Source organism: Sus scrofa, chromosome 2, assembly GCF_054392235.1.
Source record: "Sus scrofa isolate SSC_HxYL_T2T_F1_AM1 chromosome 2, Sscrofa_HxYL_maternal_Yorkshire_Landrace_v2.0, whole genome shotgun sequence".
NCBI lineage: Eukaryota > Metazoa > Chordata > Mammalia > Artiodactyla > Suidae > Sus > Sus scrofa.
The window spans coordinates 82,871,932-82,883,639 of record NC_139384.1 but is presented as its reverse complement, the minus strand read 5'-3'; the positions used below and the strand labels follow the sequence as shown (position 1 = coordinate 82,883,639).

Below are 11,708 nucleotides of genomic sequence, written 5' to 3'. Positions count from 1 at the left end.
AGAGGCCTGGGCACCAGGGACCCCCGCCTTGGAGGACCAAGGGCCAGAGGTTTTTTTCTATAACAATGCCACTTTACTGGATTCAATCCCTGGCCCAGAAACTTCTGTATGCCAAGGGTGCAGCCAAAAAAAAAAAAAAAAAAAAAAAAGAAAGAAAGAAAGAAAGAAGAAAGCCATTTTTTTCACTTTTTATTTTTTATGTATTTATTTTTAAAATTGAAATATAGTTGATTTACAATATTGTGTTTGTTCCAGCTGGGCAGCAAAGTGATGTGTGTGTGTGTATATATATATATATTTATATGAAACATGTATATGTGTGTATATTTCTTATTCCCCTTTCTCTCTATATATATAAATATATACCTTTTCAGATTCTTTTCTATTATAGGTTATTACAAGATATTGAGCATAATTCCCTGTGCTATACAATAGGACCTTGTTGGTTATATATTTTATGTAAAATAGTGTGTATCTCTCAATGCCAAACTTCTAATTTATCCCTCCCCCCCTTTCCCCTTTGGCAACCGTAAGTTTGTTTTCTATGTCTGTGGGTCTATTTCTGTTTTGTATTACATAATACAAATAGTTCCTTTTTTTCTTTTTAGATTCTACATATAAGCAATATCATATGATATTTGTCTTTCTCAGTCTGGCTTACTTCACTTAGTGTGATAACTGTATGGAGTTTCCTTAAAAAAATATAGAATCACCATATGATCCTGCACTCCCACTTCCTGGCCATATATCTGGAGAAACCCTAATTTGAAAGACACTTGCATCTGAATGTTCAAAGCAGCACTATCTTCCGAAGAGCCAAAACATGGAAGCAAGCTAAATGTCCATTGACAGAGGAATGGATAAAGATGTTTTTACACATATGCGATGCAATATTACTCAGCCATAAAAAAGAATGAAAGAATACCATTTGCAGAGGTTTTGATTCCAGGCTCTGTCTTCTCCCAGCCTTGATTCCTCATCTGTAAATTAGACATTCACAGCCACAGAATCTCCTTCTGAGTTTTGGGGTGACAGCAGGTGGCATCACGCAAGGCTAATGTTCAGCCCAGCACCCAGCACATGGCAAGTCTTGTAATGACATGGCATCCACTCGAATAATCCAGAATCATCCCTCATTCTAAGATTTTTTTTTGGCCATATCTAGGGCATGCAGAAGTTTCCAGGCCAGGGATGGAATCCCAACCACAGTATTGACAATGCTGATCCTTAACCTCTGGGCCATCAAGGAACTCTTTCCCCTCAACCCCCAAGGTTCTTAATTGAATCATGTGCCTCTTGTAAGGGAACAGTCTTAGGTTCTGGGGATTAGGACAGGGACAACTTGGGGGAGCCACAACTCTGCACACCCCAGCGTGCATGTGGCGTAAAACATCACCCCTGTTTGGCCATGTCCCTCCCTGCTTTAAACTCTTCCTTGGCCCCAGTAGGTCCCGGCATCAAATCCAAGTGTATCTGCCTGTCTTTAGGCTTCTGCCAGCTGCTGTTGCCCTCCCACTGGCCCCAGCCAGACCCACAGTAGAACCTGCAAGCTATTCTGGGCATCATCTTGCTGCATAATTTCCTCAGTCTGCAAAATGCCTTCCCACTTCCTTCTTTGTCTGGCCCCAGTTATACGTTTCCTCTTTCAGGAAGCCTTGACCCCAGCCTGATTCCCTCCCTCTGCCCCAGGCCTGTGGCCCCTATGGAGGAGTATTTCTCAGAGCTCCAAGAGATTAAAGGGCGAAGTGGGGCACCATGGGAGCCTGCCCACAGGTGTGTGCGCAGGTTTGCACAGGTGCATCCCTAACCTGAAGTCACCCCTCAAGTTTCAGGGAAATCTGTGAAAAGTCAGACTGTGTGGCAGGGCACAGCCTCCCGTTATCACATGCGATACTCAACTCTGTGGGGTCCGTGTTTTACATGCAAGGAAACAGATTAAACCACTTAACCGGGTCACACAGCAAATGGGGGCAGGGCCAAGAGGCTTGGTCACAAAGCGTCTAGGTGAGAGGGGCAGTGCATGCAGTGGTCAAGGGCAGCACTGGAACCAGACTGCTGGCGTTTTGAGTCCTGAGTCTTCCAACAACTTGTTTGCTGTGTTACCCTGTGTCAGTTACACAGCCTTTCTGTGCCTCGAATGCTTTTCAATGAGTTAAAGACCACGGAGGCCTTAGAATAGGGTGTGGCATACAGCACTCAGCCAGTACCCCTTGTGGGTCATCCATTCACCATTTTCCCCCCCTTTCAGCCTTTGCAAATGTTGTCGTCTCATCTGGACTTGTGTCCTTCCCCTCAACCCTCTGCTCACCCCTGATTCCCCAGGCTGGGTCAGGGCCCTGTGATGTTGGGACTGGGTGGGTCTTGGGCACTGCTCGGTCCTCAGGACCTGGCATAGGGCGCCCGCATGCATCCGTGGCTCAATTACCATTTATGGACAGTGCAAAGCAATGGATACTGCAACCTCTCCCTGCCCTCCTGGCTCCGACGGGTCCCGAAATTTCAAACGTAACCTCTGTGTTAGCTCTCCACCCCCCGCCAAAAGGCAAGACACCAGGGTAGCAAAACAGATTGGTCATTATTGTACAGCAGCAAGTGGAGGGTGGTCCCCAGGTGGGGACAGGATGCTCAATACTTGGGGGAAAGGGGGCTGTCTGTCTTCTTCCGAACGGGCTCCAGGAACTCGGGTCCCCGGCAGCGGGGCGCCGTGTGAGCACCCGCCCCCTCCTCCTCTCCGCACTAGCTTTGGGAGAAGCAGGAGTGAGGAATGTGTGAGAAGAGGACGGTGGAGTGTGAAGAACCGTCCGAAGAGGGGACCTGATCACAACAACTCTCGCCCGCTGGCCGTTTTGTTGACTTTGGACAGGCCTTCCCGGAACCCAGAATCCGTCATTCTAGAAGCAGACAGCAGGGAGGCTGTCCAGGAGCTGAGGGGCACCAGGCCCTGCCCATCCCGCCCCTCCCACAGTCTCCATAGAGCCTAACGGCCCCACCCACCATACTGACAGCCTGGGGGGCTCCACCCACTCAGCCCCACCACGCCCACTCTAGTCTCTTGGCCCCGCCCCCCCACACCCTGAGCCCTGGTCCCCCTGCTGCCTAGACCCCGCCCCCCCCCCAGCTGCCCAAGCCCCACCCACTCCAGCCCCAAGGCTCACACTTGCTCCATCTGCACGTCCTCCTCGTCCTCTTGGGGCAGCTGTAGGTATGGGTTATCCCTTGCCGGCTGGAACTTGTAGCCCGTGAGCACGAAGAAAGCGAGCGTGGAGCCCTCCACCAAGAACTGGGGGCCGAGGGGGAGAGTGGGAGGGTCAGGCCCATGCCCCCTGCCTCCACCTTCGCGTTCCGGCCATCCCTCTGACCCCAGATGAGGCGTCAGTGCTTACCTGGTACAGCCACTGCCACTGGAAGGGCACGGCTACCTGCAGCAGGATGGCGATGATCCGCGTAAAGTAGATGTAACAGATGACCTGCAAGGACACGGGTGGGCACAGGGCCGAGAAGCCACCAGGGTAGTGGGACCACAAGGAACATCAGGGATACCTGGGGTGAGCGCCCAGGGATTATGGGCAGAGGGCAAGGGACGGGGCTCCGAGGGATTGCAGATGGAGAGGCAGGGGTGAGCGTGCCAATGGGCTGGTTGGTCCCCACTCCAAAGCATCCCCTGTGGGAGAGAACAGGGTTCCTACCATAACATAGTAATGCCGGAACAGCTTCAGCTTGGCCAGGTTCACTGCCACTAAGGGGTGGACACAGAGTGGGGGGTCAAGGGAAGGAGGCTGGGGTAGGACTGGGTGGACAGGGTGGAGGAGGGTGGGGCCAGGGAGGGCACTTGGGGAAGTGTCCCTGGAGCATAGTGTGGAGGGGACATCCAGGGGATGGGGAGGGGGGTAGACAGGCAGGAGAGGGCAGTCAGAGGAGACGGAAGGGGCATCCGGGGTCAACAAGAGGGCTCAAGGGCAGGTCCAGGGCTGTGGGCTTGGCCTCACCTTTCCCATCAGTGCCAGAAGCATCCTGGAGATGCCGGATGGACCTGGGATGGGGTGGGGGGGACGGTGAGCAGTCAGCACCGGCTCCGCCCGGTCCACTGGGGAGGGAGTTTGGGGGGGGCAGGGGGCGGTGCTCACCAGACCACGGGGAAGAGGATGGCGCCACAGCAGATGAGATCCACCAGGAAGAGGATCTCCTTCCAGATCCCATAGTCGCTGGCGCCCTCCTCACGTGACTCGATGACGATGTAGGCCACGTTGGCTAGGACCTGGGGGGTGAGGAAGGGATGGGTGGGTGGGTGTGCCTGGCGTGTGCTCACCCACCCCACCTGCCTGCCTCGGGGGCATCCATATGCACCTGCAGTGGGATCACGATCCCGAAGATCTTCTTCTCCTTGTCGGACAGGACGTACTTGACGAAGGCCCAGCCCGAGCCGATTAGGGCAATGGTGATGAAGAGGAGGGCACCCTTCAGCCTGGCGGAGGGGGCGGGTGGGGAGGTGAGGTGAACCGGGGGAGCCCAGCCCTCCCCTGCCCCCCTCCCGCTACCGGCAGAGGGGAGCACTCACAGATGCGTGATGTAGTGCATGACAGCGAGGCCTTCGATGGGGTGGCCCTGGCTGTTGATGAAGTAGTAGTTGATCTGGAGATGGACGGACGGATGGACAGTCAGACAGACGGATGGGGGGGAGGGGTGGATGGATGGTGGTTACGATTGGGTGGATGGTGGTGGCTTGGAAAGGCAGCCAAGCACTGGCAGCAGGGACAAGCCAGGCAGTGGACTGAACCCTCAGTCACGGTCAGGATGGCAAATGGACTCAGAAATGGACAGTCACAGCCGAGAGGGTAGAGGCAAGGTCACAGTCAGAGGGATGGACAGTTAGACAAGCAGCCAGGTGGACATTCGCAGCTGGACCCCGGCAGAGTCAGACTGAAAGGTGGGCCGTCACAGTTGGACAGAAGGACTGGGGAGACAGCCGGCCACAAGGATAAAATGGACAGACAAATGGAATGCCCAAGCCCAGGGTCTGCAGAGGTCTGGGGAGTAGCTTGCTGGGGCTTATTCCTGGCTCCAGAGACTCCCGCCCACCCTAGCCCGTTCCCGGCCTGAGGCTCTCACACTGTGGAAGAGGAGAGAGATGCTCTTGGTGAAAGCCAGGGCTGCCATGAGCCAGTGGATCTTGAAGACGTTGTACCTGGCAGGGAGATGGGGGGACAGAAGGGGCAGGAGGGCATCGGTCAGGGGAAGGGGTGGGTGGGTGTGAGGAGGGGAGGTGTGGGACCCCCAGGGGCAAGGGCATTACGTGTTCTTGCAGAGGACAGACACCCAGAAGACACCGGCGGCCAGGAAGCAGGCGGACATGACCATGTACAGCTTGAAGAGGGGGATTTCCGCTGCCGACAGGAAACCCTCCGGGTTCTTCTCCCGGATCATGACCTGGGGAGGGGGCAGAGGGGGGACAGTGAGGTTTCATGCTACCTCTGGACTTGCGGGACCCTGCATGTGAGCATCTGGTGCTCCTCCTCTCCAGCTGGCGGACTCCCCATTTCGACTCATTTCTTTTTTTTTTTTTTTTTCTTCTGTATTTTTTTAGGGCTGCACCTGCAGCATATGGAAGTTCCCAAGATAGGGGGTGAATTGGAGCTACAGCTGCCAGCCTACACCACAGCCACAGCAACAAACTGGAGCCGCGTCTGTGAGCTACACCACAGCTCACAGCAAGGCCGGATCCTTAACCCACTGAGTGAGGCCAGGGATTGAACCTACATCCTCATGGACACTAGTCGGGTTCATTAACACTGAACCACAACAGAAACTCTTTCTTTTTTCTTTTTAACCAATTCCCCATTTCCAAGCCTTAGGCTTCCAATCTGCCAAATGGGCACAGTGTACTGGGGCCACAGTCAGTGCTCAGTGAACCTGCCACCCTCCCCCTTCGCTCACCGTGATGTCGAATGGTTGCTCCTGGCCTGGCACGGAGTTGTGGCAGTTGTGGAAGTTGAGGTTGTACTGGCCTTCCTCGGCCCTAGAGCCGATCACCACATGGAACTGGGTGGGAGGGATGGGGACAGAGGGGAGAGGAGGCCTCAGGTTGAGGGTCCCCCTAACTCTGAGGAGGGGAGGGGCTGCGGGCACCCCGGGACACTCACACTGAAATTGTAGGAGTTGTTGAGATGGCCCAGGCCCAACACCAGTTCCTGGTCCTTCCCATTGATGCCCTGGGGGGAACAGAGCACCTCCATGGAGCAGCCATCTCCCCCTGGGGTGTGCCTTCCTCCCTCCTGCCAGGGCTTCCCCAAACCTGCTGGTCTCCTTGGGACACTGTGGGTGTTGCCTTGGCCTTGTCGGGCGCAGTGGTGGTCCCTGGAGGGGACAGGTGGATGAATTTGGAGATGGACAAACGGCCGAACAATGGGGATGGGGTATGCATGGAGCAGCCCTGGCCACCCCCTACCCTCCCTGCCCACACTCAGCCACCCTGACTCACCACCATCCACCTTAGGGGTATCCGGGTGCTCTGATTTTGGGAGCCCTGGTTTGGAGGGCACTTCTGGAAGGAGCCCAGGAGAGATGAACAGCTTCTTCTGCTCTCCATACTTCCGCACCTGGACCCTGGGGGATGAGGTCAGGTGGGGGCTAGAGGCTGGGGTCACGTACACCAGCTGTGCCAAGGGACTTGGGCTCTCTAGGTCTCCTCTCTGGGGGTCACTGCCAAGCTCCATCAGTGGTCACCAAGTTTCAGCATGTGGCCACCACCCATCAAGACAGCGGCCACAGCCTTGTGCTGCCTGCACTGGGGACTGTCACTTCTTGTGACACTGTTCACTCATTCTACTGAGGTATACTCTCTCAGAGAGGACACTGTATATACATAGAGAGAGGCAACAGGGTATCTTTGGACCTTGGTGCCAGGCTGTCTGGGTTCAAATCCCAATTTTCAGGCCTCAGTTTTTTTGCTTTTTTCCTTTGTAGGGTCGCACCCGCGGCATGTGGAGGTTCCCAGGCTAGGGGTCTAATCGGAGCTGTAGCCACCGGCCTACGCCACAGCCACAGCAACGCCAGATCCAAGCCACATCTTCAACCTATACCACAGCTCATGGCAACGCCAGATTCTTAACCCACTGATTGAGGCCAGGGATCGAACTGGCATCCTCATGGATCCTAGTCAGACCCAGTGGGAACTCTCAGGTTTTCCATCTTTAGAATCGGGATAATAACAGGATAAGGAATCAATGAGTGAACACCTGGCAAGCCCAAAGGATGCTGCTGCCTGGTCCACAGGTATAAACAACTGGTACTCATTCTCAGGCCACCCCTCTGCAGCAGGTCTTCTGCCCCAATACTCCCAGGGTCCCCCCAGCACCCCCCCCCCCTTAATCAGAAGGCTTGAAGGCAAAATGAAAAAGTGAGTGGCTTTCTTCACAAGGGAGTCACCGTTCCTTCTGGCTGGCTCTCAGTCCACCTGCTCAGCTCATGTGGGTATCGTGACCAGGGAAATACAAATGGTGGACTTGTGGGGGAGCCACCAGCCCCCCAACTCACTGCAGATCCTTGGTGTTGATGAGGAAGAGAACCAGGAGGTTGCTGCTGTTTCTATGGAGAGGGCAGTCGTGGGAGTGCTGGCTCTGGACAGTGGGTAGCAGGGAGCCTTGGTTACCGCCTCCCAATGGGCCCGCTTTACCCTGCCTCCCTCCCCCATCCCCATCTCCCTGCTTCCCCCTCTGGCAAAGAACAGGGGTCTCTGGGTTCCAGATGTGGACAGACAACTCTCCCCTCCCACCGCCCCTGCCCCTTTTCATTCCCTCCCCGCCTCCACTCACTGAGTAGGAGCGAACACTGCCAGATCGAACTCGGGTCAGACTGAACCCCACCTGGCGGGTGGCAAGAAAAGGGGACACGATGTGAGGGAGGCCAGCAGGGACCTCCAAGTCACCTCTAGCAGTGGCAACAGAAATGTAACCTTGGATTTCCTGAACAGCTTAAGTTCATCCACTTACTGGCTTTTCCCATTTATCACCCCCACCCCCAACCCCCCAACCCTTTCCCCTTAACTCCTGGCGATCTGTGCCACCCAAACGGGATGTCACTTCCTCAGGGAGACCTGCGCTGGCCCTCTGGACCTAGCTCGCCCTCTGTCCCACTATTTAAATTGCTGAGGTAAAAAATAAATTAAATAGAATGTTTGTGGTATCCTGCCTTGGGCTCTGGAGTCCAGCACACAGGGATTTACAACCAGGCTCTGGGACTCTAAGCAAGCCACATACCTCTGGGTCTGTGTAAACACCTGTAAAACTGAGTTGGCAGGTGTAATCTTCTCACAGCATCCCCGAGAGGCAGCTGTGTAGGAACCAACCCATGGAAATTGATCTGCATGGTACCTGGTTCACAGCGGGTACAATAAACACTAACTACTCTCTCTCTCTTATTTTAGGGCTGCACCCACAGCATATAGGGGTCAAATTGGAGCTGCAGCTGCTGGTCTACACCACAGCCACAGCCATGCCAGAGACGAGCTGTGTCTGTGACCTACACCATAGCATGCAGTAATGACAGATCCTTAACCCACTGAGTGAGGCCAGGGATCGAACCCAAATCCTTGTGGATACTAGCTAGATTCGAAACGTGCTGAGCCACAATAGGAACTCTTAGCTACTCATTTGATTCAAGGAACTGGGCTGTCTTGTTCACTGGCATGCTCCCCTCCCCACCCCTCTCCGGCTCAGTGCCTAGCACATATTGCAGGAAATATTATTATTCCCATGTTATAGATGAGGAAAGAGAGGCCAAGGGACTTGCCCAAGATCACACGGGTGAGAGGCATAGCTAGGATGGGAATCCAGAGCTGGGGGGGGGGGGGTTGTGGGGGAGAAGCCCAGAAACTTCTGCACCTCTCCCTCCTCCAGTACCGCACTCCTCAAAGCCCCTCACCAGCGGAGCTTTCTCTTCTGTCTCCTGGAGGCCCAGCCGCAGGAGGCTCAGGTCTACCTCCAGAGAGCCGTTGGTGTAGAAGCCAAAGCTGTTCAGCTGGATGTCGGCTCGCTTCTCCCCCTGCCGGCGATGAAGGAGACAGAAGCAGCTGAGACTTCCCACTAGCCCAGCCCCAGAGTTGTGGCACGAGGTTTCCCCAAGGGCTGTGGTCACCTCCTGGTATGCCTAGATTTAGGACGGGTCCAAAGGGTGACAGAAGAGGCTGAGAGGGCCACCCCTGGAGGCTGTGACCCCAATCTCAGGAAGGGACAGAGTGGCCCCGGATCCTCTGGCCACTTTTCAGAGTCTAGGAAGAGAAAGTCTGGGACCCCTGGAAGTCCCTCCACTGGATGAGTACCACCCGGAGAGCAGAGTTACGAATCTTGGAGTGCCTGGCCCTCACCTCCCAGAAAATTTTTTGATTCCAGCTGAGCCCCTAGAGTGCAGAGATTTCAACTGAGCCTCCAAGATCTCGATAAGTACTCAGAGGACTCCAGTCTAGAACCCCCAGGGACTTCCCTGGGCGGTGTTAAGGGCCCCTGGCGCCCCCAAATGGATCCCCAGAATTTACAGGGCTCTGAGTCCTGGGTCCCCGGAGATGAAGCCCCGCCCCAAGCCGTGGGCGGGGCACGACCCCCTCACAGCCGGCCAGGCAACTCCAAAGGGAGGATTGAGGGGGATCCTCGGACGAGGCCACTTCGGGCCTGGACGCGGGGGGCGCCGGACCGCTCCATCCCGTGTAAGGAGCGGGGGAGGTAGGACGAGACCACTCCAAGCCAGGGGCTTCTCCAGGCTAAAGCTGCGTCCCCCACTCAAGACTGCTGCGCGGCAGGACTCACCGTCAGCGTCAGCCGGTGGATGCGCCCAGAGCAGCCTCCTAACAGCAGCAGCAGAAAGAGCCGCTGGCCCCACTCCGCGGGTCTCCCGCGGGCGAGCCCCCTCCTCTCGCTCACTGCCATCTCTGGAGCCACCGCCTCCCCTGATACCGCCTCTGACGCCTCCAGGCCCGCCTACCGGTGAACCAATCGCCGTACGGTGGGGGCCGACTCTTTGGCATTTTCGGCCCGCTCAACCAATCATCGATCTTCTCCTCTCGAGGCCGCCCCCTTTACGACACCAAATGGACAGCACCGGTTCCGAATGGGAATGCTGATGTCAGTTAATCCCGCCTCCACTCTCACCAATCACTAGAAGGATTGTCCCTGATGTAATTTGATAAACAGACCCTCCAACCAATTGTGATGGATCTGATATCCGGCCCCCAAAGGGGAATTCCTCCATCCACCCTTAACTGACTGACCAGTTCAGAACTACATTACCCAAAACGGAGGGGTAGCAGACGGCTCATTGGGAGCCTTCAATAAACTACATTTCCCAGTATCCCTAAGGACGGACTTCCCCTTTGTACCCCAGGGATGTGGCTCCCAGCCAAAGTTCAGGCTTTTGGTAAACACATGCATTTGCTGAAGCCTATCTTCTCTCCTAATCTTCCTGATCCACGGAGAGGCCAAAACCTAGCCCCAAGCTAAATCTTGACCCTTGGGTGACCTATGATCCCAGGCTGAATTCCCAGCCTTAGGTGGACGCTTCTATCCTGGAGTGAGGCAACTGGAGGCTCACCCCCAGGTTCCAGGCTAGTCTTGTCTCAGGCTGAGCCCTGACCTCAGCCTGAAACCCTGACTCCCCCACCCGTTTTTACCCTCAACCTATACCTGGTTGAGCTTCCACCTGGACTGAGCTCTGACCTCAGATTAGGACTAACCCCTGACTTCAGATAAGGACTGATCCCTGGACCTCAGTCTGAATCTGAGGCCTTCATTTGGGTGGCTGACCCTTCTGCTAAGGCTCTGATCCCAGACCCTATCCCAACTGTGATGAGGACTTGAGATCAATCCCAATTTCAGTTAGAGGTTGAGACCCTACTCTCAGGCTGAGCAACTGAGTCCCAGATCCCAGGCCGAGGTCCTGACTGAGTTCCTGATCCTTTAACCTCTGGAACACAGGTCCACTTTACAATTTCAGGTTTTCTAACTCACAAGCCACCAGCAGGTGGGGCCAGGTCCCCGTAGAGCCATCTGTCCCAGTGTGGGCTCCTGGAGCTATCCTCCTGGGCTTCCCACCTGTGTACAGGGAGCCTGCGGACTCAGAGCCTAACCTGCCCTGGGGGCTCGGGGCCCCCAGCCCCAGCAGGGCGGCTGTCACCTCTGTAGCCAAAGAGAAAGCACCTAAAGCAGGAGAGGATGAAAGAGGTTGCTGCAGAGATTTCTCCCCTTTTATCCCAGTGCCTCAAAGGAATTAACAAGGTGTGAACAGACTTTTATGAGAGGCGACGGACTTCCAAGCCCCAGGGCAAGGGGGTTGGAGGGGAGAAAGGAGACATTGTCGGAATCCTAGGATTTGGAGACTTTTAAACCTGATTGGGCCTTAATGCATGCGACTGGAAAATGGGCAGGTGCAAGTACGAACCGAACCGGACAGCAGATGGGGAAAGGCTTGGGCCCAGCGCCCCAAGGACAACCCGTCCTCAGTTTCCCGGCGCAGACTTTGGAGAGAGAGGCAGGATGCGGTGGGGGCGCTAATGGACCCGGTCTTGGCCGAGGCACATCCTAGGCAGGATCGAAATCCTCCCATCCGCTCTGCGGCCGGAGGGACTAGGCCATTAGTGGGACAAGCATAGCCGTCTGGAGCCGGGCCGGCCCGCAAGAGCCGGGTGACCTCAAGTTCTCCCTGCGACGGGGTCGAGGAAGGACCTC

At 55.5% G+C, this 11,708-nt stretch overlaps 1 protein-coding gene across 4 annotated transcripts; it reads right to left on the bottom strand.

Annotated features, from left to right (window-relative positions):
- Nucleotides 1–176: 176 nt before the first annotated feature.
- Nucleotides 177–9,935, bottom strand: GPR108 (G protein-coupled receptor 108). 4 transcript variants are annotated; one of them, XM_021083982.2, is made up of 18 exons: nucleotides 9,795–9,935; nucleotides 8,917–9,036; nucleotides 7,809–7,859; nucleotides 7,531–7,613; nucleotides 6,476–6,600; nucleotides 6,290–6,351; nucleotides 6,138–6,206; nucleotides 5,932–6,036; nucleotides 5,291–5,424; nucleotides 5,107–5,182; nucleotides 4,556–4,629; nucleotides 4,345–4,462; nucleotides 4,125–4,255; nucleotides 3,987–4,030; nucleotides 3,687–3,736; nucleotides 3,384–3,467; nucleotides 3,156–3,280; nucleotides 177–2,736 (listed from the first exon to the last, which is right to left on the bottom strand). In XM_021083982.2, exons 1-18 carry the CDS (start codon nucleotides 9,912–9,914, stop codon nucleotides 2,418–2,420), a joined length of 1,890 nt encoding a protein of 629 aa, XP_020939641.1. In that variant the 5' UTR covers nucleotides 9,915–9,935; the 3' UTR covers nucleotides 177–2,417. The 4 variants fall into 4 exon arrangements, with proteins under 4 accessions (XP_020939641.1, XP_084869276.1, XP_020939642.1 ...); XM_021083983.2 differs by having other exon boundaries at nucleotides 2,557–2,891; XM_085013151.1 differs by lacking the exon at nucleotides 7,531–7,613 and having other exon boundaries at nucleotides 2,557–2,891.
- Between the last annotated feature and the right edge of the window lie 1,773 nt (nucleotides 9,936–11,708).

What these genes read in the sequence shown, in the direction of transcription:
- GPR108 (XM_021083982.2), bottom strand. Translation starts at nt 9,914, where the DNA reads ATGGCAGTGAGCGAGAGGAGGGGGCTCGCCCGCGGGAGACCCGCGGAG. An exon ending in CAGAAGAGAAAGCTCCGCTG is followed by an intron (nt 7,860 to 8,916) that starts GTGAGGGGCTTT and finishes GCCACCCGCCAG; the next exon opens with GTGGGGTTCAGTCTGACCCG. An exon ending in GCAGTGTTCGCTCCTACTCA is followed by an intron (nt 7,614 to 7,808) that starts GTGAGTGGAGGC and finishes CCCACTGTCCAG; the next exon opens with AGCCAGCACTCCCACGACTG.